We start from the raw sequence: 26890 nt of genomic DNA, 5'->3' as shown, positions 1-26890 counted from the left end.
TGGAACACTCCACGGCAGGCATCCTGTCTCAGCTTTCTCAGGAATCTAATCAATTCCATATCCTCCTCTGGTTTTAAATGCTCCATCATCCCTGCTTGTGCTTCTGAATGTGCTACAGGTGCAAGGCCTTGGCATCTTCCCCAGGTCCCACAGACCTCAGAGTCCTGGGCCAAGTTCCTATGACCCCTTCCACCTGCCGGCGGCCTTGGTCCTTGGAGATCAGGGGAGCCCAGGGGATCCCAGAGTGCAGTTATGCAGGCAGTGCTGTCCTTGCAGCTCTTGGGTCAGGATACAGGGCTCACCCCAGAGCATCCCCCAGTAGCCCCAACCAAGGCTGCAGAAGACGTGAGGCCAGGGCAGAGCTGTGGTGCTCAGACAAGGCCCCAGGCCAGCAGATGACCTACGGCACCTGGCCAGCAGCTCCAGACCCAGCTGTGGACAGAAGTTGGTGATACATGAGCAGAATCAATGGGAAGTACAGCAGGGGACAGGTGGCTTGCCACCTAAAGGCTCCTTTCCTGCTGTGCTGGCCACACCCAGCCTTCCCTGGCTGGGACTGTCAGGCACTTCCATGTTGGAAGGATGGGTGGGCCCTGTGGGATGGAGGGTGCTTCTCTACAGCCACCAGACCCAGGTGCTCCTGAGCCAGGCTCCACACAGCAGCAAGGCCATGGAACTCAGGTTGGAGGGTAGTCACCCTGAGGCACAGACCCCATCCATATCAACACGGTCCTGCCTGAGGAGCTGAGATGAGTCCAGCAGGCAGAGAAGCAGAGGATAAAATTGGGACCAATAACAGCAAAGACAGCCAGGCAGCCAGGAGGAGCCATGCAAGGAGGCGGAGAGGAGAGAGCAGCAAGGGCAGGATGCGGGGCCAGGAGGAGTCAGGGAAGAGCGCAGAGACCTGCAAGCCTGCCCTGCACCGCTCCTTCCTCCTCGAGAAGTCAACAAAGGACGGCCCTGCAGCCCGGCCCACGCATGCACAGGGCAGGCATGCAGTCCTCCAGTGACTCTGGGGGCAGCAAGGGGGCCCTGGGGCCAACTGTCCGCCACTCCTGGGGTTCTAGCACAGAAGAGCACATGCAGCACACAGCATGTGACACTGGTTAGGGAAAAGGCCAAGGACAGCCAGGGAGGCCCACTGAGGCAGGGAGGGGCCAGGTGGGGTGGCACTAGCCAGACTCTTGGACTGGCCACAGAGCGGGTGGGTCGCAAATAGGACAGGTGGTGACAGCTGCAGAACCTCTGAGCTGGAGAGGTATGCCAGGGTGGCCAGCAACTGCCCTGGGGGGCACACAGGGGCCTGCAGGGAAGGCAGGGAAGGACACTGCACCTGGAAACACTGTTAAGAACTTGCCCATGACCCCACCATGGCCACCACTAGGGGCTGCCACCTCCCCTCAACTGCAGTGGTTGGCACCAAGAAACGGGCAGTGTACTCAGCCCCAGCCCACAGCAACCAGAAGGCATAAGGGGCCCTGCTGCTTACCACCGCCCAGCTGCCCACGCATGGGTCAGCTGGGGCTTAGAACGGTGCCACATCACCCCATAGGGAGGCTGGCCCTGGGGTTGCTTTTGGGCTCCTGACGCCCTGCAGGGCCAGCCCTCCCCAGGGCCTCACAGTGCACACGGGCCTCTCTTGATCTCAGGTCAGAGCATGGCAGATTCAGAGCACAAAGCCAGGAGTCAGGTCCCTGATGCAGAGGAGGCCTTACCAAGAGCCTGATGGTGGCGGTAGTGCGTCCTGGAAGGCATCTCTTTGTGGGCTGTCATTGCCACTGGCTGCGGTGGGCCTCCTGAGGTCTGGCTCCTGGGCCTCGGGCTCCTCCCACTGGCATGGGGCTTCACCCTCTCCCCTGGTCCCATCTGCTGTGTCCTGCCGGGATCCTGAGGCGGATGGCAGGCACTTGCTGGACAAAGGGACATTGTCAGCGGGGAGGGTGGCCTTGGCCAAACCCATGGCAGGGTGGGTGGCACTGACGATGCCTCCCGGGCTGCACTTCTCCCGCAGGCACTCCACGGCATCCTCCCTGCCATCCCCGCAGCCGCCGCAGCACACGCAGGAGTGCAACAGGCAGTTGGTGCCTGCAGCACTGAGTTTGTGGGAGCCCGGTCCCAACCCTGGCCCTGTGGTCCCAGGTTCTGGAGAGGAAACACTGAGGCCGGGGGTGTCTTGGGAGGCCACAGCAGAGTCTGGGGAAGCAGGTGACTTGGGGTTGAAGATGACAGTGGCCGACAGCTTCATGCCCCCTGTCCGGTGGGCGATCAATTCAGCCGTCTCGGCATCCTCTGCACTCACCTCCCAGCTCTCCAGGTACAGCTGTGAGTCCAGGCAGCTGCAAGTGGAGCCCAGGGCTCCAGCCGCCCGCACCTGGCCATCTTCAGTGTTGTTGTTGCTCCAGTCATCCTCCTTCTCCCTGGCAGCCGCCCCGACCTGCACCTCACCATGCTGTCCACTCTGCCTTCTCTCCTGGGCACTGTCTGCCCACGCAAGCTGGCTTCCCTGGGGCTCAGGCTTAGCAGGTGCCTCAGATGCCTCCACATCCTCCATGAAGAACACCCGCTCCTCCTCGTCACCACCTGGCTTCAGCTGTGCTCTGCCTGGGGAGGGCTCCTCTTGGGGGATTCCCTCAGCCCCCGGCCTGTGTGCAGGAGACTGGCAGGCACTGGGTGGTGACAGCAGGGATGACATCTCGTCTCCAGCCCTGTGCACCATGCGGCTGAGCTCCTCCAGCTCCTGGTCATCATACTGCATGGAGCAGCCCAGCTCTGCCTCCGGATCTGTGTTCTTGGTGGACAGTGGCTCCTTGGCAGAGAGTGGCGTGGGAAAGGTGGGTGCCAGGACAGAGGGCACCTGGGCCTCAGTATGGATGGGCAGCTCCACCTCCTGGGAGACACAGAGGCTCCGCTCCAGCGTGTGCAGCTCCTCTTCGGTCAGCGCCTGCAGCAGATCCCTACAGGTCAAGACCAAAACAAGTGTTAGCATCCCAAGGCCACCCTAGCCTCTTTGGACAGAAGGAGATGCAGCCCCTGAGGACTGCATCACAGGAAAGCAACCAGGTCACCAACATGTGCACTAAATTCACACAGCACTATGACGCAAGTACAAAGCAAGGCACTGGCTGCCAGTCTGCTCCATGCCACACAGCAAGGCCGGGACACCAGTGACTCTGGGATGGTTTCTTTCTTAACAGTGAGATTCTGGAACCTCTCACTGGAAACAAGAAAGCCCTGATCCTCAGGAATGCGTGCACTGTATTATAAGAGTGAAAAAAGTACGTGTTGGCTTATGTATAAATTTTCATGCTCTGTCCCAGGCGCTGGCACTGAGGGTTTGTGGTGAGACAGACACCCAGACATGTAGCAGCTGCCTTCTGACCACCACTGCAGCAAAGAGAGGTGCAGGACCCAGGGAGGGGAGGGCAGGGCACCTGCCTCCTTCTAGGAGGCCAGCACTGCAGCTGATACTTGACAGTGACACCTAGGATGAGCCTACAGCAGGGCTGCCAGGCTGGCCACACGCTTCCCTGTGGGAGAAGCCCTGCTGGTCCTGAGCACAGAGAGGAAAGTGCACTTCTCAGAGCAGCACAGCTCACTGAACTCGTACCACCCAGCAGGTCAGGCAGATGTCATCAGATCAAGAGCTAAAGGCAAACCAGGTCCCCAGGGGCCCACGTAGGTCTCTCCAATCCACCTCCAGCAGCGCCACTGCCTTGAAGGCACAGGCCGAAGTGGCTCTGCCTGCCCTCATGTTCTGGGGAAATGGACACCACAAGTCTTCCACACCGTGGCAGGCTTTACAGGCTGGCGTTACACTAGTGCAGAACACCGGATACAATACAGGACACCCAGTGAAGTCTCAGCTTCTGATGAACAACAAAATTTTTAAAGTCTAAGTGTGAAGTATAAGTAGACCCCAGAAGCCCCCCATTTGGGATGTGTTTCACAATACCAAGTATTCGTTGCCATCTGAGACTCAAATTTTGCCGGCCTTCCTACCGTGATGGCACAGATCTGGCAACCTGTGACAAAGGATTTGGCCACAGGAAGGCATGTGGCCACAGGCTGCTTGTTCTTAGGGCCCAGGTCTGGTGTAAACACACCAAGGTCTGTTCGGGCCATCGTGTCCTTGCCTGCCCTCATCCAGCCTCCTGTCCAAGCTTCTCTCCAGAAGACCAGGTGCATTCCCTCAGGAGTCCACAGAGGGGCACTGCTGCCCTGCGGAGTGTTGGCAGCTCTGCCCACTTGTGATTCACATCAACACTGTGTATGATTTCTTTTTAAAATATTTGTATTATTTTATGTTTGGCATATCATGAGTGCACTCACCCTGGGATGCAGGCACATGTTGTATCTTGTCCTATTTATTTCCCCTCCTCCCTTCCCACCATGCTTTCAGTCATAGCCTCTTCTCATGGGCGCGTGAGGATCTCCCCTAGCGCAGTGACTGGCAAGGCAGGTCAAGTGCATCCAGCCCTGAGCTAGTGGCGGGCACCGTGCCCCGGAAGGCTGCCACCCTCCTCACCAGCTCGTCCCTTTCTTTCTTTTTCTGTCTTTTTCCTTTTTATCGGTACCAGGGATCGAACTCACGACTGTCTGTCTGCTTGCAAGGCAGGCGCTTTACGCCGCTGAGCTAAATCCCCAGCCCCGTCCCTTTCTTTCTTATAGCAGCAGCATCTCTTGTGGCTCGGGTTCCAGTTCTCCTGGGATATGACCTCCCACTCTTGCTTGCCTTTTTACTTTTTTAAAATTGTTTTTTATTGGTACCAGGGATCGAACTCAAGGCAGGCGCTTATGCCGCTGAGCTAAATCCCCAACTCCTGCCTTTTTACTCTTATCGGTGTCTTTTCATAAACCGAAGTTTAAACGTTAACAAGGTTAATGTATCAGTTTTCCCTCATGTTAGTGCTTTTTGCTTAAGAAATCTTTGCCTAGTCCAGAGTCACAAACATAATCTCCTTGATCTTCCTCTCCAAAAGGTCTACTGTTTTATTTTTCACTTTGATGTCTTTCTATTTAAAAAAATTTCAAAACAAAATAATAGGAGGGTGACAATGGTTAATACATTATGAATTGTTATCTTTAAATTAGTTACTTGAGTGCAAGATGTAGGCATTTAATTGTTCAAACAACATCAGCAGCACCCTTTCTTAGTAAACTAAGAGAAATTAGTATAACTATCTTGTGTGTGTCTTTTCTTTTTTTGCTTTTCTCTTCCTTTCCTTCTTTCCCCCATTCCAGTGTCTCTTTCCTTTTGACCAGTTTCTTCCTATTTTACAATATCTAGTATATACTTTGGGTCTCATTTACTCTCTCAGCTTCTCACACTCCGGAGACAATCCGGTTTGCACATATGTGTCCAGTTTATTTCACTTGTGACTAGGGTTTCGAGTTGCATCCATTTCCATATAGTCTCCTGTTTGTGTCTGAGTAGTACTCCATTGTATGAAAAGATCACATCTTTTTTTAATCCATTCTTCAGTTGATGAGCATTTGGGTTATTTCCAAGATTTAACTATTACAAATTGTGTTACTATAAACATGGGTATACATATATCCTTGTGGTACGATGTTTTTAATTCTTCTGGTAAGGAACCTAGCAGGGAAATAGCTAGGTGAAATGGGACCTCCAATTCTAGTGTTTTGAGGAATCTCCACACTGATCCCCACAGTGGTTGCACCAGTCTACACTCGCACCAACAGTGGAGAAGGGTTCCAGGGAGAAGGGTTTTTTTTCCCCACAGCCCTGCCAGCATTTGTTATTGGTTGATTTCTAGATAATAGCCATTCTACCTGGGGTGAGATTCACTTTGATTTCTGCAGTCTCTCTAGAATTGATTTTGTCTGTGATTGTGATGAGAATCCATACACCAAGAGAGATCTATCTGTACGTGACACTGCCTTCTCATGTGGAGACCTACCAGCTCAGCTGTTTATTAGGAAAAGCAGTCATTCCCCCAGGGTTCTGCAATGCATCAATCAGGAAACTGGATGTTATTGGTCTGCTTCTCAACTTTCTGTTTTGTTGCTATTTTATTTATAGGAAGGCTCTTAGATAATGGATTCAATGTGCTTAACACACATGGGACTGTAGAGACACTCTACTTCTTCTCTAAGCTTTGATTATATTCTTGAGGAATTTGTTGTTGACTGTATTGGTATCTGTTTGTTCCCAATGTCCTCTTTCTGCCACACCTGCATTTGTAAGATCTGTAGTGATGTCTCTGTCCGGTTTTACCAGTGGTGACTGACAATTTCTCTCCTTGCCCATGGCTAGTCTTGCTGTGGGATTATCATTTCTATTTATCTTTTTCCAAAGGCCGACTTTTGGCTTTGTTCATTTTTCTGTACTGTGCATTTGTTTTCTAATTCATTGATATCTCTTCTTATTCTTATTATTTCCTTCCTGTTGCTTTCTTGGGGTATAACAAACTTAAGATTTTCTCTGGCGAAATTTAAATAAATTATTTTCACCATTTCTTCTGTTCTAATTTATAGTATTTAAAAATTTTTTTCTGGACAGCATTTAAAGCTGTCCATACTCATTTATAATAATCATATTGAATGTTAGCCTCTTGCATTGTATTTTATTTTTCCATCTGTGGTGCTTCTCTTTCCTGAAAAACTCTAATTAGCTTTTCTTTATGTTGAGCCTAATGATGACAAAGTTGTTCAACTTTGTGTTTTGTACTAATCTATTATTTCATCTTCATTTCTGAGAGATATTTTTGCTGGTTATAAAAGTTTGCTGGGTTGGCACCCATTTTCTTTCATCATTTTGAAAACACTGTATGTAGAATCTCAGGACATGTTGGCTTCCACCATTCTGATTTTTGTTTTGAGATGATAACCATCTACCTCATGTTCTTTTCAAAGTAATGTCTCTTTCTCTTGCAGCTTTTAACGTGTATTCTTTATTTTTAACAACTTTACCATGACATAGCAAGATACAACTCTTTGTCTTGGTTACTGTTTTCTCAAGCAGCCTGAATCTATGGGTGAATTTCTCAACAGTTTTTAAAGATTCTTGCATTATACCTTTGAGCATTGCTTCCGCCCACTCCATCTCCCCTTCTCCAGGACTCTTGTCACATGTCAGACCTTCTGAGTGCCCTGCACTCATCTCTGAAGGTGCATTCTGCTGCATTTGTTGCCTATTTGTCCTCCCCATGCTTCTGTCTGTGTCTCCCCTATTGAGCTTCCTTAAAGTCATCACTTGTGTTCTACTGGGGCCAATCTGCTAAAAAATCTACTCACTGTATCTTCACTTTTGGGCTGTAAATTTTCTAGGCTCTAGAATATTATTTGTTTCTTTTTTAATACAAATTCTAACTCTAAATTCTCCACCTTACTAATTCTCCTTCTACTTGTTTTAGTAACACAGTATTTATGTGCAAGAATTTATTTAATTCTAATATCTGAATCATCTGCAGCCACCAATCACTTTGTTCTGCTTCTTTATATTTTTTGCAGCTTTGGATTGTCTGAGGGACACTGGGTATAGAAGAGGTGACAGGCAAGGGGTTCCCCTCCCTGCTGTTAGGCAGGCAGGGTGACAACCCATGCTCACATCTCCTTCAGAGACCATGCAGGTTGGGGCTCAGCAGCAGTTACTGTCTGGTTACTGCTGCTCTGAGCCAGATGGGTTTCTGTCTTCCCAGACCTCATGGTCCCTGGGAGATCTGATTCTGCCTTTCTGGTCCAGCTCAGCCTCCAGCCTCCCGAAGCTCCTAAATCTGGCAGCTGTCCCCAGGGGGCCAGCGGTGTGCCTGGGGGAGGTCTTCGCTGCCTCACATTTGTGGACTGTGGCAGCCTTTGCCAGACTCCTCGCCTCCACAGAACTGGCAGGATACAGCCAGTATGCCCTGAGTGTCCCATGCCTCCACCAGCCCCTTGACCTGACTCTCTCTCCCTGTAGAGACCCTGGCTACAGAGCCCGAGCCCTGGTCGAGCAGATGCTCGGAACTGTCAAATGCTTCTTGGGGAAAAAAAGTGTCAAGGAAGACAGGGCGCTCACTCTCACGTCCTCTAAGTCTCACTTCCATAGCTTAGGGAATTTCACCAATATGATTGTCCAGACCTATCCAGCTTTTTCCAGTCTTTGCACCAGAAGAATCAGCCTGCTCTAACCTGAGGCAACCTGTTAGCCCCAAGGCGACGCCTCGCAGTATTCTTAGAAAAGACATGAAGGTGGCTGGTCACATCTGCCTGTATCTAACAGCACTTGCTTAATAAATATTTATTCACAAAAACTTATTCACCAATTATTCTCTGACAGGTGGCAAGTTCATTCTTCTGCCCTCTAGATATCTCCCTCTGGCTTTGCCCTCCTAGGGCAGGCACACGGCCCCAGAAGGAGGTATCAGTGTCTGAAGGTATTAAAAATATCGGGCCTCAGCCATGGTCTCTGGAAAAGCCAAGGCCACTTGAGGATGCCCACTATCTCTATGTGTGGAGAACACAAGCAACAGCTCGAAGAGGTGGCAGGCAGGGCCGCACACCTGGTCATAGCCATACCATCCGAGATGGCAGCTGCAGGTCAGGGCAACAATGAGGCTTACTGTATCACTGGCATTGTGGATAACACGTCAGGACAGATACCTAATGGTGTCTGCGATGCTTTGTTAGGTTGTTTGGAGTACTGGGGACCAAACCCAGGGCCTACACACTAGCCAAGTGTTCCACCACTGCGCTACATCCCCAGCTCTTTTTATTATTTATTTTGAGGTGAAGTCTCACTAAGTGGACCAAGCTGGCCTGGAACTTGGGAGCCTCATAGCTCAGCCTCCCGAGGCCTGGAATTGCAGGCATATGCCACCATGTCTCATGCAGCTGGGGATTTTTAAACGGTCCATCTGTGATGGAGCAGGCTTTGGCTTCTCAGATACTACAGGAGTCTCTCTCAACAAAATCCCCTGCAGCTGAGCCCTGTCCCCCTCAAATGCACCTGAAGACCACGTGGTCACTTGTGGACATCCTGCTTCCAGGTCCAGTGAGCCCTGACCTTTCTGTCCACCTCCTACACCAAGGGCAGACTCCTTCTGAGACCCCATGACACGGCTTCTCAGGGTCTGCCTTTCTCTTCCTAGAGTCCCCAGCTCCTATTCATCTGGTGGAGCCCTGTGCTCTCTTTCCAGGCCTTAGCACAGTCTACCACCTCTCCACTGATGGCTGTCTCCTCCCCCACATTGAGGCAGGGCTGCACCTCGGCTCTGGGCCCAGGGGTCACCTTCCCCCTACTGCCACCTCCTAGATTAGTAGGGGCAGAACTTTTTAGAGTTTTCAGTGACGCAAACAGCCCACAGTGGCACATGTGCTGTAGGTTTACCACCACTGCTCCAGGAGAACCACGAACTGGACTATGCACTCCTAGCCCACTGACTTACCAAGTGCCACCTGGCAGGACTCCCCTCTAACTGACTCACAGTGCCTTTCGCTCCAAGTGGGCCTCATGCTCTCAGGGGAATCCTGGCCCTGGCTGGCAGCTTCTGAGGAGGCCTCAGGATGTTTCCCCAGACTCAGGGAGGGCAGGGGGTCTACAGATCCAACACCATGCAGGGGAGAGAGCTCCCCAGAGACATGGGCTATGGGAGGAAATGGTGCCCAGGACCATGGGCCAGGAGTGCACCTAAGTTCCAGGCATTCCCCTGACTCCAGCCCGCCATGAGGCTGCCACTGGGCAGAGAGCGCAACCCACCCCACAGAAAGCTCTGGAATTCCAAAAGGCCCCATTGCATATGGACATAAGCTTCACAAACCAACCAAGAGCAGCATTTGCACACCAGTGACCTAAACAGAAGCAGACTTCAGGCCTGGGGTGGGTAAAAAGTGAGCAACTAGCAGTCTGGGGCACTTGAGGCAGTGTGAAGTCTGCTACTCACTGACCCTCAGCACCGAAGAGCTGCCCACTGTAGGAGAGGCCCGGGCTGGGCAAAAGCAAGAGTGGGTTTGTTTTGTTTTGTTTTGTTTTTGTGGTGCGAGGGATCAAACCCAGGGGCTCACACCTGTTGATCAAGAGCTCTACTGCTGAGCTACAGCCTCAGCTCACAAGGCTGGTTTTGACCACCATGGAGTCAGGCACAACCCAGGAGGAATATTACTCAGCTTGGGGTGACCTGCTGGGCTAAAGCCTTCCGTTTTAGCATGCCCCTCCCCTCTGCCCCTCCCTTATCTATCATTCTCCACCCCCACCCCACCCCACCCCGCCCTACCAAGCCCCCACCTGATTTTCCGAAGCAATGTGTGGAAGGGCCGGAAAAGCTCAGACATGTCCTCCACCTTGCGCTCCAGGTTCAGGGGTCCATCTGCGTAGACCACAAGGCCACTGCAGTAGAGACACACAAGCCAGCCTGGTTACCCTGTGATCCCCGGGGAGGGGTCAGGGAACCCTTAGCATGACACCTGCCCTAGGACCATGTGGTATCCCTGTCTCCCAGTTCCAGTCTCACCCTCAATCCTTGTGACAAGGGCCTTACAGAAGCTCAGAAGATGACCACTCAGGCTTTCTCATCTTCTGAAGGTGATGAGCACGTGTTCACAAGAAAGGTCATAAAATCATCTTAAAAGTGGACTCATACACATCAGTGTCACAATCAGAAAAATTAGCATGGAGAGTTCAGTTAAACCTACCTCCTTGGGAGCGGAGCACCTGGGACTGTGTCCAGATGGATCTGCGCGGCTTTCCGAGCATGAGACCTGAAACTGCTCTCCAAAAGCAAAACAAGTTGGAGAGCAGAGGTTGTGTACGGACTCCCCGGCTCCCCGTCCAGGGCACCCCTCCTCAGCATGTGGGCTTTCTTTCCTCACTGGCCCCAGGCTGGCATCTGGCTCAACACCTGCTGAAGGCCACCCTCCCAGATGCCACCTCCAGGTGGCATGCCTCCAGGTGGCACTCCTCACGCACGCCTGCCCAGAGAGCCTGCAGAGGGGATTCCATCCACCATTGCCTGACCTCTCTCCTGGAGCCACTACCCCTCAGGCTGCTCCTCCCGGAGTCATGGGGTACCTGATGGCTCAGGACTTAGTGTGTCATGGGTCCCCAGGGAACTCCCATCTGTCCCCCTGCCTCCTCATCTCAGCACAGACGAGGGCTCGCAGGCCTATCTGTGTGAAGGAAGAGTGCAACTCATTCCTGCAGAGGTGACAGGTGTTTTCTTAGCCATCACCCTGTACCATGCCAGCTGCGGAGCCACCTGACACCCACAGCAGTGCCCTGCAGCATCCATTTCTGCCTGCTTACCGAGCCTCCCCTTCTCAGCCTGTTTACCAGCACCCAAGGATCTGTAGCAGTGCTTCCATACAGCTTCGATTTGCATCTCTTTATGAAAAGTTGTTGGGGTTTTTTGTTTGTTTTACTTTGTGCTTGCCAGTCAGATGCTCTGCTACTGAGCTAAGTCCCCAGCAATCTGCATCTCTTTAATGACCAGCAGTGCTGGGCATCCTTCCAGGTGCTTGTTAGCTTCCCACACATCTTCTTCAGAGAAATGTCTATCCAAGCCTGTTGCCATTTCTGAACAGGTTCCTGGTCTCTTTGCTGTTGAGTTGTGAGGATTCCTCATCTAGTCTGCACACTAAGCACTTACCAGACAGATGACTTGCAAATACTTCCATTCTTTAGTTGTCTTTCCACTTTGATGATAGTTCCTTGACACACAAAAGTCAAGTGTGACGAAGTCTGGCTTACTTTGTTTTGTTTCGTTTCTAGTATATTTGGTGTCAAATCTAAGAATCCACCACCAAGTCTGAGGGTGTATTTAGTGATTGAATTAGGCAAGGCATTCTTGAGGGTGACGGGCATATATTTATTTATTTATTTATTTATTTATTTATTTATTTGGGGGGCATATATTTATTTTAAGGAATTAGTTCATGTAGTAGTGGGGCTAGTGAGTCCAGAATCTGTGGGGCGGATGGCAGGCTGAAGCCCGGGAAGAGGTAACTTTGAGCTCAAGGCTGAGGTCTATCTGGAGAATTCCCTCATGCCTACGGCTCCTACAACTGAGGGGATGAGATCCATCTGCATGATGAAGGGTCACTCGCTGTGCCCATGGGGTCCCAGTCTGCATGTGAACCTCAACCTCAAAATGCCTTCAAAACACCATCCTGACTGGTATTTGGTCAAACATCTGCTTGCCAAGGCCCAGCTGAGTTGACACAGAAAATAAAACATCACAGGGTCCAATTTTGTCTTTTGAAAGTGGCCGCCCACTTGCCCCAGCAGCCTGTATTTAGGAGAATGCTCTTCTCCGCCTAGAGATCCTGACACCTCATCAAAGGTCAGCTGGCCACAGACTTTTAGGTAAATTTCTGGCCTCTCAATTGTTTTCCACTGGTCATTGTGTGTATCATAAAGCAAGTACCACAGTATTTTGAATCGTAGGGAGTTTTTTAGCCACTTTTTTTCTTCAGTCAGATTTTAGAGGCACATTTTAGGTATACACCATGATCACATTCATCACAAAGAATTTGTACCTGACATGGTATAACTTGATTCTTTTTTTCCCATTTCTCTTCAACCTCCCCATTTACAAAAGCTTTATTTCCATTTTTCCCTCTTTTGTTTACTCTTCCCTTCTGTCCTTCTGCCTCCCTTATTCCCCTCCCCATTTGAACATTTTCTTCCTATTTCACAATCCCTGTATACATTTTAGCCCTTATTTACATGTTCAGTTTCTCATTCTAGAGAAACAGTGCAGTATCTGGACGTATGTGGGTAAGATGTACTTCACTCAAGAGTATGACCTCAAGGTGCATCCATTTACCTAGAAACATCTTACCTTCTTATGACACAGCAGTATAGAAAAACCACATCTTCTTTATCTGTTCACCAGCTGATGGACACTTGGGCTGTTTCCAAGATTTGACTATTACAAATTGTATCACCATAAACATGGGTACACATATATTGCTGTGGGGTGATGCTTTTAATTCTTTTGGGAAGATACCCAGAAGAGGAACAGCTGGGTTAAATGGAACCTCTAGTCCTATTTTCTTTTTGAGAAATCTCTACACTAATTTCACAGTGGTTGCACCAGTCTGCACTCCCACCAACAGTGGAGAAGGGTTCCTTTTTCGCTATAACCCCTCCAGCATTTGTTATTGGTTGATGTCTTGATAACAGCCACTCTTTCTGGGCTGAGGTGGAATCTCAGTATTTAATTTGCATCTCTTGAATGATTAATGATGTTGAACATTTTTTAATATATTTATTTGCTGTTTATATTTGTTCATCTGAGAAGTGTGTATTTGTCTCAGATGCTCATTTGGGGGTCTGATTTTTTTGCGTTCTTTGTACATTTTTGATAGTAATCTTTGAAGAGCAGTTGGCAAAATTTTTCTGTAGGTTTCCTCTTCATTCTGTTGGTGGTTTCTCTTGCTGTGCAAAAGCTTTTAATATGACAAGATCCCTGTTGCTGATTCTTTGTGAGAGTTCCTGTGTGACTGGGCTTTTGTTCATAAAGTCTTTGTCTACACCAGTGTCTTCAAGAGTTGTATCTATTCTATCATCCAGCAGATTTAATATTTCTGTTTTAATATTTAGATCTTTATATGTGATAGTATAAACAAAAACTTTTATAGACAAGGAGATTATACAGAAACCATAGTTCATTATCTGTTAGTTGATTCTAAATACCCTGTAATACTGTCATTCTCTTGAATGGTTTTACATTGTTCTGATATATATGATGCTACAGTATATGAAGTTATACTCAAAGATTTCAAGGAAAGAGACAATATGGTAACTACTTTTATGTCAGTATTATCTTGTGGTGAAACACTAATTTGCTTAAATGGTTATGTTTTGATCTGCACTGTTTAGTTGTTATGCCCTCTTTTATCTCAATCTCCATTTTATTATTTACTTTTTATTTTTATCCTTTTAATTAAGGGAAAATAAATTTTAAAATAGCAGGATATATTGTAGTAACCCACTTTGATTTTCTATTAACTTGATTTGAAGCTCTGTATTGCTCTCACCATCTTGTTTTGACTGATGTTCCTCTATTCTGCTTTGCTTGATAGTACCAGGTTCGAAAATTTAGGCAACAGCTGTGAAGATAGTGGGAATCATTATGACGCCCATTCTGGTTGACTACTATCTGCTTTTGAAGACCTGTAATGTCTCCAATGTTTTGGTTTTGTTGGTTTTGTTCTTTACTGTTTTGTTCAATTTTATTATAACTGATGATATAGGCAATTCTATTTGAGATAGTGGGAGGCATTATGGTAACCATTGTTGATCACCTTGTATTATGTTTTTACATTATCTATTATGTCCACCCTTTTGATTTAACCGTCTCTGTTCTATTAAGTCACATTTGGTTTTACTGTCTTCCAAAAAAAGTAATAAGAACTGTGGGAGCAATAAAACCCAAAATGTGTAATAGTCATTGTACAAAAGAGAGGAAAAGAAAGTGCTCTAAATGGTATAACTGCATGTATATTTAAGTGTATAAGATAGACAATGATATTACTGAGTTTTGTTGGATCATTGAACAGAACTGTTTGCAGTCTCACTGTTTGAATGTCTACTTTATATGCTTTAATTTTGTAACTTGAACAAATATTTCTAAGATGACAATATGTAATCCATTAACTAGTGATTTCCTGGTTTTTTTTCTGAAATTCTGTATAACTTGTACCCTTTTTCTGCTTTTTTTCCCTTTTTCTCCTTAAATAAAAAAATATTTAGATCTTTGATTCATTTCTTTTTTTTTTTTTTTTTATCAGTACCGGGGATCAAACTCACGACTGCCTGCTTGCAAGGCAGGTACTTACGCCGCTGAGCTAAATCCCCAGCCCATTTGATCCATTTCAACTTTAGTTTAGTGCATGGTGAAAGATATGGGTCCAATTTAAATCTTCAGCACTGCAAAGTCAGGTTTTCCAGCACCATTTATTAAAGAAGTTATTTTTCTTCCAGTGATGTATTTGGCACCTTTGTCAAAGATAAAGTGGCTGAGTGTGTCTGGAGTTGTTTCTGCATCTTCCAATCTGTTCCACTGATCCTTGGGTCTTTTTTTTTTTTTTTTACCAGTACCATCCTGTTTTTATTACAATAGCTTTGTAGTATAACTTCAAGTCAAGGATAGTGATGTCCCCTGCCTTACCTTTGTTGCCCAGCACTGCCTTTGTTATTCTAGGTCTCTTCTAGTTCCAAATGAATTTTAGGGTTGCTTTCTCTAATTCTGGGATGTATGCTGTTGGTATTTTGATTAGGATTGCATTAAATCTGTATAGCAGCTTTGGGAGTATGGCCATTTTCACTATATTGGTTCTGCCTACCCAAGAGCAAAAGATAGCTCTCCATTTTTCTCATACCATCTTCAACAGTCCTTCTCCACAGTACTGTAGTGATTCAGAGGCGTTGAAATCAGGGTGCGTGAGTCCTCCGACTCTGCTTTTTTTTTTTCTTGTCTTCCCTACTCAGGGTCCACTGCAGTTCCACATGAATTTGAGGAGCAGCTTTCTCATTTATATGAGGAATGAGGTAGTGGGGTTTTGAGAGGAATTTCAGTAACCACAGGTCACTTTGGAGTGTGTTACCATCCTAAGATATTAAGTCTTTCAATCCATCAACATGATATTTCTTTCCATTTCTACTTTAATATTTTAGCAGCATTTGGTGGCTTTTGGCATCCATGCCTTTTCACCTCTTTGGTGACATTTATTCTTCAGTATTTTATTCTCTTCTACTGCAAATCTCATATTAAATGACATTTAATTACACTCATTGGAATATTATTCAGTCTTTAAAAAGAAAATTCTGGTATATTCCATGGATGAACCCTGACATCACAGCAAGTGAAACAACTCAGTCCTAAAAGGACAAGTTCTCTGTGACCAACTTAAGGAAGCCCCAACAGAAGTCAAATCTACAGAGACGGGAAGTAGTGTAGGGGAGGGAGGGCGGGAAGTCAGTGTTCAAAGTCAGTGTTCTGGTTTAGGGCGGAGCTGGATGATGACAATGGTTGTACACATCCTAACTGTCCTTAATGATACTGAATGGGACACTCAGAAGGGGTTAAAATAGTGTTGTGCATATTTTTAATAGTAATAAAAGAATATTAGTTGCTTAGCTTCTTGTTTACATAAGTTTTATCTATACATTAAGAAATTTTGTAATTCTGTAAAGTAAATACATAGTACTTAGTAACAACTTTTTTTATGAACACACTGGGAATATTTTACACAACATTTGAGGTTTTTCTCTAAAATTGCTTTACTGGCTAGACCAGAGGTGGTAAATGGATGGCACACATGCCTCAGCAGGCTATTCCTGTCATTGAAAGCTCTAAAAGGTTTGCCACCACTGAGCTAGACTGTGATTTTTTTTTTTTTTTTGTGGTACTGGGGATTGAACTCATGACCTTGCACTTGCCAGGCAGGCGCTTATGCCACTAAGCTAAATCCCCAGCCCACTAGACTGTGATTTTAAAGCAATCTCTTAATTCTGGATATTCACCCCTCTCAAGTTTGTTTGGTTACAAGTAACACTTTAGGGACAATCTTTGTAAATACATATTTATGCCCTGTGAGACCAATCAGCAGGATTCTGCTGCAGCCCCATGCTTTACCCGACTCTGGGTCACAGGGAATGCTGGCAGAAGAGAGGGTAGCTTGGGTGCCCTTGCTGGGGAGATGCACATGTGACACAAACACCACTGACACAGGGGCCAGGACGGGCACACCCACAGAAACAGAAAACAACGGCATCCCTCAGGCTTGCGTGTGTGAGTGCAGGATGACACAGACGTGGAAAGGGTGTGGTAGTCTCTGTTGGTGATAACAACATGGTCTAGGAGACCTGGGCTCTGTCCTATGCAGCCTGAGCTCAGGAATGGACAGCAAGAGAGGTTACGAAGAGCTGCACATGGTGGGACACCAAGAATACCGTGCACTGGGGTCGTCTGACTCCTGACAAGTATTTTAGAACTGTGGCCACCTCAGCACAGCCTGGGGCACCCTTGAGCTCTCCCCTGGAAACACTCGCCTCCTCAGTAACACCACCTGGGGGCAGGGAAGCAGGTCCCTGTTTGGAGTTAGAAAAGAGCAGCAGAGGAACAAGCCCAAGACACCTAGGCTCTGCCTCAGAAATGCTCTGCAGGTGCCTCAACACTACCAGTCTTGGGTACTAAAGACCCTAGTCCTGGGGCTGCGCATGTCTCTGGGCTCCCAAGCATGAGAGCTGCCAGTGAGCTCCTGTTCTTCCTGGATCTGGTATTCCTTGCCAGCATGAAGACACCTGCCAGGTAGCCAGGAAGCAAGCACCCCAGCCCACTGGGTGATTATCACCCTACCTGCCCAACAAAGAGTCAAACCCACCAGAGGCACCTTGTCCTGTCACTAAAGAGCCCCTATGTGTCACTCTACCCTGGAGGCAACCTTGAGTGGCCCTGTGTGGAGGGCAGTGTCTGTGACCAGTAAGCTGCTATCCATTGCATCTGTCGTGTGGCAAGTGACAAGGGTCCAGCCATCTTGCTCCCTCTCACACAGACAAAGATAGGCAGAAGGTGCCATAGACACTCAGCTTTTTGTCTGCTGAGGAGGCCCAAAAGCCCCGCTGGTGAGTGCCCCAGAAAGCTGAGGGGTGGGGTGCGTTATGGCTTCTATCCATGCCCCCCAAAGCCTCATGTGCTCACAGGTAGATCACAGGTGTGATGCTAGATAAAGCATGATGGGAAGAGGAGGGTCCTTGTGGGTGTGGCTGGAAGGTACACATCCTTTGTCCTCTCTGGATGGCTGCTGCTTACTGTCCTGTGTGGACTGTTCCTCCTCAGCCGTGCCACCCTGCCTGGGATGAAACGTCCACACGCTGTGACCTAAGGAAAACCTCGCTTCCCTTGACTTGTGGGCATCAGGTACTGTATTTTGGTGACATGGAAGTAACTAACACAGAGTGTGAGGACTGCTGCTGACACACAGGAGGGACACTCACCACACGATGGCCAGTCGGGGGATGGTGAACATGAGCGCTGGCTCGTAGTCGTCGATCATGTCTTGGGTGAGGTACCCACAGGTCAGGGCCCTGGCCAAGGGAGAAGGCGTAAGCTGCGTGTCCCAGGCTGGATCCAAGAGGGGGCAGGTGAAGGGTGTGCTGACCATTGCTGGCGTCCCCTGTACCCCTCACCCACGTGGAGGCTGATGCTGGGAAGGCCACGCTGTAGGGACGGCCCGTGAGTAGGGAAGGGCAGCCTCCAATTTGTCCTCCATCGACTTCACCTCTGTCCCAGGAAGGGAGCGGAAGTGTGGAGAACAGGTGAGGTGTGCAGGGACAGTGGTGACATCCCACAGAGCCAGCTGGCTTTGCCTAACCAGGAAACCAAAGCACTCGGTGCCAAGAATAAACACAGGACAAAAATTCCCCACAGAAGCAGACACTTCCTAGGACAGGGCTGACGTCCCCTCCCAGCACAGTGGGGGCTTTCTCCACACCTGGGGAGCAGGCACAGCTGCCACAGTGACTTAGAGATCAAAAGTATTTCCTGTAGCCTCATTTTCTGGCAACTGGAAATCTCTCTCAAAGAATCAGCAGTGAATAATGTGTCTTTCAAAAATAACAAACTTGTGATGTGATGCTGGTCAGTTTCAAAACTTGCTAACCCCACAGCAAACTGGAGAAACACAATTGAAGGCTTGGCTCCCAAATACTCAGAAAACCTGACTGTTACACTGATGAGTCACCCCTAAAGTGTGCTCCACAGACCTGATGCTCAGTGAGGGCCCCATCGTGGCCCAAAATGGTGAGGAGCCAGGAGGTAGACAGCTAGGGGAGGGTGGGTGCCAGCTGCATGAGCTCATCCCGCTGGCCTTGCTCCTGGCCACATGAGGCACCAGTAGGACTGTCCCTGGGGCCCAGAGCAAGGATGGGACAGATGGGATCCACTGGGGAGAACGGAGGAAAGAGTGGGAGGACAGCAGTCCAGGCACCTCCAGAGAGGCCCCGTGGCTGCCCAAAACCAGTCCTCACCGAGCTGGTCCTCACCTCTCCACGGTCTCGCAGAACAGCACAATGACCTCCTGCTGCACATAGTACTCCCTGGGAGACTTCACGGGCACCATTGCAGAGACATAGCTGCAGACACAGGGAGGTGCTCAGGCTCCGAGCCCCTGGGCCTCCCTTACCTCCAGCCTCGTCCTCATGTCACAAACACAGCTGTGGGCTCTGCAGCAATGTTTCAAAGCAAAGCTCCTGCGAGGCTGGCCCAGCGACCTCACCCCACAGCCCTGCCGCCTGTCAGCACTGCCCAAGCCACCCCTACCTACCCTCCCTGGCCCCAGCCTGACAGGTGAGCAAGTGGACAAGAGTACAAGCATGTGCATGAGACAGCCCAAGCACCCTGTCAAGCAGAGTCAGCCACGCAGAGCTCTGTGCTTGGCAGCGGCTAGGACTCAGAAAATACAAGGAGAGAAGAGAGCAAAAGTTCGCCTCTCATTCGCTGGAGCACCACTCCAGAGGGGCTTCGGGGTCTGAAGGGCATGGGGCACAAGAGCATGTTCTGCCCTTCCTCACCTGTGACGAGCTATGCCTTCTGGGTCCTCACCCCTCTGGACTACAGCTAGTCCCTGCTTACATCCCTCTCTGGAGGTCCTTCGCCCCACACTATGCCTGCAGGGTTCCTCCGCACCAATAGGGCTGCTCCCTGCTTGGCTTCTTGAGATTTTTCCCCATTTTGTTTATTTGTTTGCTGGGTTTTGATTTTTACGTTTTTTTTCAGCACTGAGGATTAAACCTTGGCTCTCTGCACTGAGCTGCACAAGGTTTCACTAAGTCACTAAGTTGCCGAGGTTGGGCTTGAACTAGGAATCCTCCTGTCTCATACTCCCAGAATGCTGGGGTCACAGGTGTGCCTGGAGTGGTGGGTGTCATGGTTTATGTCTGTGGCCCCCAGGCCTCATGAGTTTGCATTGTGTATTTGTGATTGGTTCATTGTCTAGTGCTTGGATTGGTGTCAGTACTCCACCCACATAGGGGTGGAGCCAGGATGTGATGTAATGGCAGGAAGAAAGTGTGTCTTGCTCTTTTCGAGTTCCGGTTTGCTATTTGCAGCCGCCATGAAAGGCGGCCCAGCCAGGCCCGCCTTCCTAGGAGCCTACTGAGTGGACTGAAACCTCCAAAAACTGTAAGAAATAAACCTTTCCTTTCCCAACTTGGGCATCAGGTATTTTGTCTCAGCAACAAGCATAAAGTAACTAAGACAGTGGGATTCGCTAGCTGGAAATGAGGGATGCTTCCCCCAGCCCTGAGGACTGGCGCACCTGTCTAGTGCAAAAGCCACAACTCCCACACTCAGGGCACCTGCCTGAGCCATCAGTGTCACCTGAGCTCGAACTCGGCAAACAGGACATCAAAGTGCCTCAGTGCCTCCCGCATCTTCTCTGTGTAGGTGCTGAGGTCACGCAGTGCCTGGTCACGGAGGGCACCCCGAACGTCCTCCAGGCTGCGCGTCAGCTCCTTGGCCAGCGGTCGCATGGCCATGCTTTCCAGCTCCCTATTCATGATGATGGAGCCAGCGGCCAGGCACTGTGAACAGAATGTGTGCTGAGGGACTCCCAGGCTCTCAGAGGCCCCGTCCCTGGCACCCAGCCCAGAGCCCCCTGGGCCTCAGTGGTCCCTGTCCTGTCCCCAGCAGGGTTCCTCTTAAAGTCCAGAGCAAATGGCAACAGTGAAAATGTGCCTTTTGTGACCAAAATGGCTCTCACCAGGATCCCTGGGGCCACCAGGGAGTGGAGGGCTCTGTGCAGGAGGCCACCTGGCACACGACAGTATGCTTCCCTGGCTCTCTGAGCATATGGTCCTGGCCAGGAAGTCACACACATGATATGCCACTGCACTCAGGGCTCAGGGACACAGGACAGTTCTTACACCCACACTTGGAGCCTGATAGCCATCTGCTTCCAGCAGGCTGGGGATCTCTCTGCACCCACAAACCCCACAGCTGCTGGGCTCCAGGGTGAAGCACAAACACAAACTTTCACCAGCTGCTCTCAGATTGTACAGTACAGCTGGCCCTGAAGGCCCCTTGAGACCTGGGTTCCTGTCCACAGGCTGGGTGGTCCCCAGCCCATCTCTATCAGCAAATCAGGATAAGAAGTGATCTGGGTTTTGGAGCAAGAAGGTGGCTGCTTACCCAGAGCAGTGGGGAGCCATGGGCACCACACATGGAAACTGCACATCGCATACATCTGCCTCCTCTGGCACCACTCACGGCAGCCCGCTGCCCGGGGCCCCTTCAGAGAGCTGGGCACTGAGGTGGGAGGACAATGCCTTGGGGCAGGTTCAGAGGAGCCAGGCAGGCACGGAGATGGGGAGAACCAGGCTGGGGCCAGCAGATTTAGGGGGCATGGAAAGGAAGCCCAGGAGGCCCAGGAGCTGAGAGCTGATGAGCACAGTCAGAGCCCAGAGCCCCAGGTTAGGATGGCATGGCCAAGATGAAGAGAGGGGCAGTTCACTGGAAGTCAGGGATGCACCACCACACCCAGCTGGAACTCCTGTTCTCCATAGGGTCCCAGATATCTGGGGCCTTAAGAACCTCTGAAGGCTCTGTGGGTAAGTGTCATTCGCTCATACAGCCTGGAGGGCCCAGGTTCATGGCTCCCCCGGCCCCTGGCCCAGATGGTGCCACATGAGCTACCTCAGCACCGAACCACAGCTGGCCAGCCAGGTTGTCGTGCCGGATCTCCTCGGGGAACTTGACGCAGAAGTCCCGGGGGGCCCGGTCTTGCGGGATACATTCATCCATGATCTGGTTGATGATGTTTAACACATTGTCCTGAAAGAGAACAGAGACAGCGCACTCATCAGTGCTGGCTGGGGCTATCCCATGTGCACAGAGGCAATCGAGGCGCACAGCTGTGCTGGCTGAATGATCCCTAGAAAAGAGTCAAATGCTCCAGGGCATCTAGAGTGAAGGAGACTCCAGGGCCCCTCAGCTGGGTGACACCAGTGTGTTCTCTAGGACTCAGAACTGCCTCCATGATCTGAGCTCATGCGTTGATTCTGGGGAGACTTCCCAGGCACGAGGCAGGAATCCCAAGGCTCTTGGTTGCCCAGGCAGCAAACACACCCTCCCCCCACCATGGGAGGCCCTGATCCCAGCCCTAGGGCTGTGCAACCTGAGACAAGAGCACTCACACCTCCCACCACTGCAGCCCTCTTTGCAAAATGGAAACTCCAATGCTGGGGCTGTGCAGAGGGTGGAGAGAGCTGCAGTCTGCAACAAGCTCAGCTCTGCCCCGCCTATACTGAGCCTCAGCACACACTTTAATAAAGGCTCTTCCAAGTTATCTTAACTGCCTGCGGCTCCGAACACAAAGTGTGGCAGCAGCCCATTCTGCAGCCTCAATCCCACCCCTCCTCTCCTTTAAAATTGTCCGCCTCTTTTAACATCAACCTTTGATTCCATCAAATGATAAGAATACTGCATGCTGAAAGATTTTTCCTTTAATTTTCTTAAATATAAAATTATTAATGCAAAGTTGGGAAATGACAGGAAACACCCTGCCTTCTGGGCCTGTTTCCTTCCCATTCCCTCCCCTGCTGGCCTGCGCTTGGCTGGAGCTGGGACGTGTGAGCTCATGACTAGCACTGTGCTGACTGAGTCATCTCCATGGTCTCAGTCCTGCTTTCATAGGGGCCTGAGGGACCACCCATCTTCTGCTGCAGGACGCCTCCCTATTTCCCCTTCTCCACCGGGAATAATGCTGCCACTGCTGTGGAGTGCACCAGCTCTAAGTGCGGTGTAATTTCCTCAGGCCTGCTGATTTCTAGAAGTGGAATAGAATGTCTGCTGCCAAACTGGTCTCCACAAAGGCGGCACTAACTGGTTCTCTCACCCTCATTGATTCTGAACCGTCCTGGGCTCAGCACCCCTTTCTTCTGCCTTCCGAGACCTGAGTTTTACACTTTTTGGGAAAGAGGCATGAGGAGTCACCATGAGTGGGGAGATACAGTCTTTCTAGTGCAAGAAGTGTGTGTGTGCTAATGCTGAAGGGAAGCTGCAGCCTAAGAAATAATGTTAATGAGGTCTTAACAACACAAATAATAAAATAAGACCCAGCCAGGGTGAAGCAGTACCACCGTCATTTCTTTCTAAAGGGCTCCTGGGTAGGAAGGTCCTGTTCTCAAAATGCAATAAACTCAAGAGCAAATACTGGCAATAACAGCAAGAGTGCCCAATAAATTCCAACCAATATTTAGAGTCAGGGACCAGCCAGGCACACCTATAATCCTAGCTATGCAGGAGGCTGAGGCAGGGCGATCACAGTTAAGGGGGCCAGAGTGCAGCTCAGTGGTAAAGTGCTTGCCTGGCAGGTTTAAGCTCCTGTGTCCCTTCCCCAGCACTTCAAGCAAAGGGCAAAGTGCTGGGCATCTGAGGCTCAGTGTGCCAGATTGTGTAGCTTCTGGGGCAGAGCTGGGGCCCTGTCCACCCTGCCTGTCCACCACAGCCCCGGCTGCCTGGGCAGGGTCTCCTTTTCCACAGGGGTAAAGGCCCAGTTCCTAGCACAGTGCCTCACACAGCATGTGCATCGACAGACATTGTTGGGACTTCTAGAAAGACAGTCAGGCAAGTCCTGCGGGGTCTGGCATGCTGCAGAGGGGAGCTTCTGGCTGGCATAGGAGTCAGCACTCAGAGGACCCAGGCAGCAAGATTCCAGAGGACAGAGGACCACAGGAGAGAAGCCTGACTCTCCAGCAGGGCGAGTCGGAGCTGGGGGACTCCATGGTTCTCTCGTGGATGCTGGGGACAGGGAAAAGTGTGCATGTTTAAGCCATGTCTGGACCTGGCCGTGCTTCCTCAGGGCTGCATGCTAAAGTCTCCGGGGACATCCCTGAGTGCCTGGCCTAAGAAGGCACCAGCGGCTCTCAGCCAGCCATGCTCACTGCACTTGAAACAGCACTTTCTCATCAGTACCGCTGCCCAATGACAAGCACCCACCCCCAGCTAGCAGAATGGAAAGGTCAGCAGCCACCCCTTCAGGCAACCAAGCCTGTCCTTCCCTCTAGCAGGACCCTGGGGGTGATGGCTTCCTCCCTCCATAGGCAGCATCCTGGTAGAAGCCTTTCTACCATGAGTGCCTAGGGCACTGCAGGTGGAGGCCCCTTGTGCTGCTGAGTCCCCTCAAGCAGGCTGAGTGGAGGAGGAGGGGTGATCCCTGAATTGGACCATGCTGGGGCAAACTATGCTCCCAGCCCTCCTCCCATGTCACCACTTTACAGGAGGCGAAGAGGGTGGGACACTCAAGACCACAGGGGCTCCCTGTTGGGTGAACACCTGCCCAGGACAGAGGATCCAGCAAGCCCTTGTGGGACAGGCATGGTGGGAACTGGCTGTGTTGGTACATGCCTATGGTCTTAGCACTCAGGAGGCTGAAGCAGAAGGGTCTCAAGTTCAAAGCCAGCGTGGGCTATATAGCAACTTAAAGGGTAGTCAGACTGCACAGTGAGACTCTGTCTCAAAAACAAACAAAAACTTTGTGGGCAAAACACACAGGAAATGGACCCAGTCTTTGTAAAGACCTTGCCTGCTGATCACGTGACGAAGCTCTGCGCCATCCTTCCGCATTCCCAGAGACGCCCCTGAGAGTCTGGCACAGGGGAAGAAAACCATGCCAGTGGAGATATTTTTAGCAGTGGCTTACAGGGCCTGCTTATTATGCAGCAGCAGCTTCGGCACAGTGAGTCAGCCTGAAAAACGGTCACATCACCTCGCCAGTGCTGCACACACCACCCGGACCTGTCCCTCCCCACTGCCTCCCAGCTCTGGGTCCCCAAGATGACCCATGCTGTCTGCTACCTGCACCCCAGCTCCCTACCCAATGCTGCCCCCAGGCCACCCATCTCCTTGGTCTGATTCCCCAGAACAGCCACGGCCAACCCTGAGAAGAGTCCTGCAGGCTGGGAGCACAGTCTGGGGTCACCAGGGCAGTGCTACTCCCGCCACACTCACAGCTCACCTGGCAGGAGCGGAACTGGCTGACGAGCAGTGTGCAGCGCTGTGGGTCCTTCCGCCCGTCCAGGCTGTCCAGCTCCGCGGCCACCTGGTTCAGCTCCTCGTCGGCATAGTAGAACTGGGCCAGCAGCTGCGGGTCAGACCTCTGGGGAGAGAGACGCCGGGTGCATGAATGAGAGCTGACCAGAAGGGACACAGGGTCACTGCCTGGCCAAAACTCCAGCCTGGGCAGAACACAACCAGGGTAGAGCTGCAGGCCACTATCCTTCTGAGACTTGGCTTTATGCCCAATCCCAGGCCCTCACCCAGCACAGACAAGGGGCTCTGTGATGAGAAGGACCCTGGGACTGCAGGATGATGAAATAGCTCTTAGGAAAGATTTTGCTTGCAGATCTGAACAGAAATGATAAAGACAGACAACCAACAAAGCAAGTGGCCCAGAGCAAGATGGTACATTCCCCTGAAACACAGAAGCATAGACAGCTCAACAGTTGGCTCCTAGGAAACCTCGCAGCTCTCCTGATCCAGCCACCCAGGGCAGGCGGTGCCTCTGTTCAGGGCTCCCCTCGCCCCACACTTGGAGGGCCTCCTGTCTGGGTCTGACGACACCACATTCCAGATGAAACCCAGATCCTTGCCCTCCTTGCTCAGGCTGCACACAGAGCACATGCAGGTCCCATAGCGCCGGTATTGACGGCTGCTTCCCAGGAGCGAGGGAAGCACAGTAAAAAGTCCAAAGCCCTTCCACGAGTGTTATAGGAGGTGATCTTTCCCTGTAAGCATCCAGAGGAAGGATGCAGCAGAGGGACATGCACCCAACCATGGCTGGGCAGATTTCATGGTGGCTTTTACACGCTTGTGTTGCCATGTTAGCTCATGCACTGCTCACTCTGCACCACCTAGGAACCAGCATGTGCTGCGTGTATAACTATGGCTCTAACATATAACTTCTCTGCATCACTGTTAGTTCCAGTCCCAGCCACGCCTCTCCTGCTCTCCAGTCCCCGCCCTCCTGCCACAAGGCTCTGTCCCAAGGAAGCTACTCCTGGGATGCAGGATCTTGGTCACAAAGGACATTAGCTTTCCTAGGACTTTCCAGGAGGCTGGGGAGACACTTCTCCAGCCAGCAGCCCCCAGCATGGACCCAGGACATGGCTCCCCCTCCCACCTGCAGGTGGATGTCTTCGCAGATGCTGGAGGCCGGGATGAGAGGGCCTCAACAGATCCCCAGCCCATGTGGCCCAGCGCCTTCTCTCCATACCTGGACCGATGTCCTGGGCTCCTGCCAAACCCAGGATGAGCCTCAACTCCCCTAGCCTGTGACCACTCTGTGACAAAGCAGTACCCAGTCTATTCCATGTATGGGAGGCGGAGATGCTCAGCTCCGCTTCCCAGGGACAAGCACCGGCTGGCGCATCTTCTGCAGCAGTGAGGAAGGAGGCCTTGTCCTGTTTCTCAGACGCAGCCCTCAAATTCCAGCCCAGGCTGGAATGAAAATGGCGGCTTGCTAGGGGATCGGGCGGAGAGTCTCTCCAGAGAAATCATATTAGAAGCTAGAATATGACAACATGGAGAGGGCCAGACAAATGGATAACGATTCTTATTAACCAAGACAGTGCAGCTGGAAGATTTAAAGTCGTGCTGAGACTATGAAGGCTGATAACGGGAGGCTGCAAATCCCGCGCCTTTAAATCAACAAACTGACCCGTGGACCCAACAGGAAAAGCTGTGTTGGCTTTTGGTGACTGCTGGAAACTGAGACCTGAGATCCCGAGAAGCAGCCAGGACTGCCCCGCTGCACCAGAGGAGATCGTGAAAGGCTCTGGAGCTCCAAAGCCGAACACAGAGCACATTTCTGACCGTTCCGCGCTGTGCCGGGAGTGCACACTGCACGGATCTCTGACCGTTCTGCGGTGTGCCGGGAGCGCAGGAAAGGT

At 50.6% G+C, this 26890-nt stretch overlaps 1 protein-coding gene across 5 annotated transcripts in view; it reads right to left on the bottom strand.

Annotated features, from left to right (window-relative positions):
• Zfyve28 (zinc finger FYVE-type containing 28) overlaps nt 1-26890 on the bottom strand; it is a 100434-nt gene that overhangs the window by 12440 nt on the left and 61104 nt on the right. For 3 of the 5 annotated variants that reach the window (XM_003471688.5, XM_063230369.1, XM_063230367.1), the window contains exons 2-8: nt 24958-25098; nt 21636-21773; nt 20322-20524; nt 18986-19075; nt 17939-18028; nt 10223-10324; nt 1716-2954 (exon numbers count right to left, since the gene is read on the bottom strand). In XM_003471688.5, the coding sequence (XP_003471736.2) occupies nt 1716-2954; nt 10223-10324; nt 17939-18028; nt 18986-19075; nt 20322-20524; nt 21636-21773; nt 24958-25098 (2003 nt within the window). Of the gene's footprint in view, nt 1-1715; nt 2955-10222; nt 10325-15893; nt 17795-17938; nt 18029-18985; nt 19076-20321; nt 20525-21635; nt 21774-24957; nt 25099-26890 lie in introns of those variants that run through there. The other 2 variants (XM_063230368.1, XM_063230370.1) reach the window with 2 other exon arrangements.

Source organism: Cavia porcellus, unplaced genomic scaffold (assembly GCF_034190915.1).
Source record: "Cavia porcellus strain 051 isolate PalLab524CR breed Dunkin Hartley unplaced genomic scaffold, mCavPor4.1 scaffold_18, whole genome shotgun sequence".
NCBI lineage: Eukaryota > Metazoa > Chordata > Mammalia > Rodentia > Caviidae > Cavia > Cavia porcellus.
The sequence above is the reverse complement of the archived record's forward strand: the minus strand, read 5'-3'. Positions and strand labels throughout refer to the sequence as shown.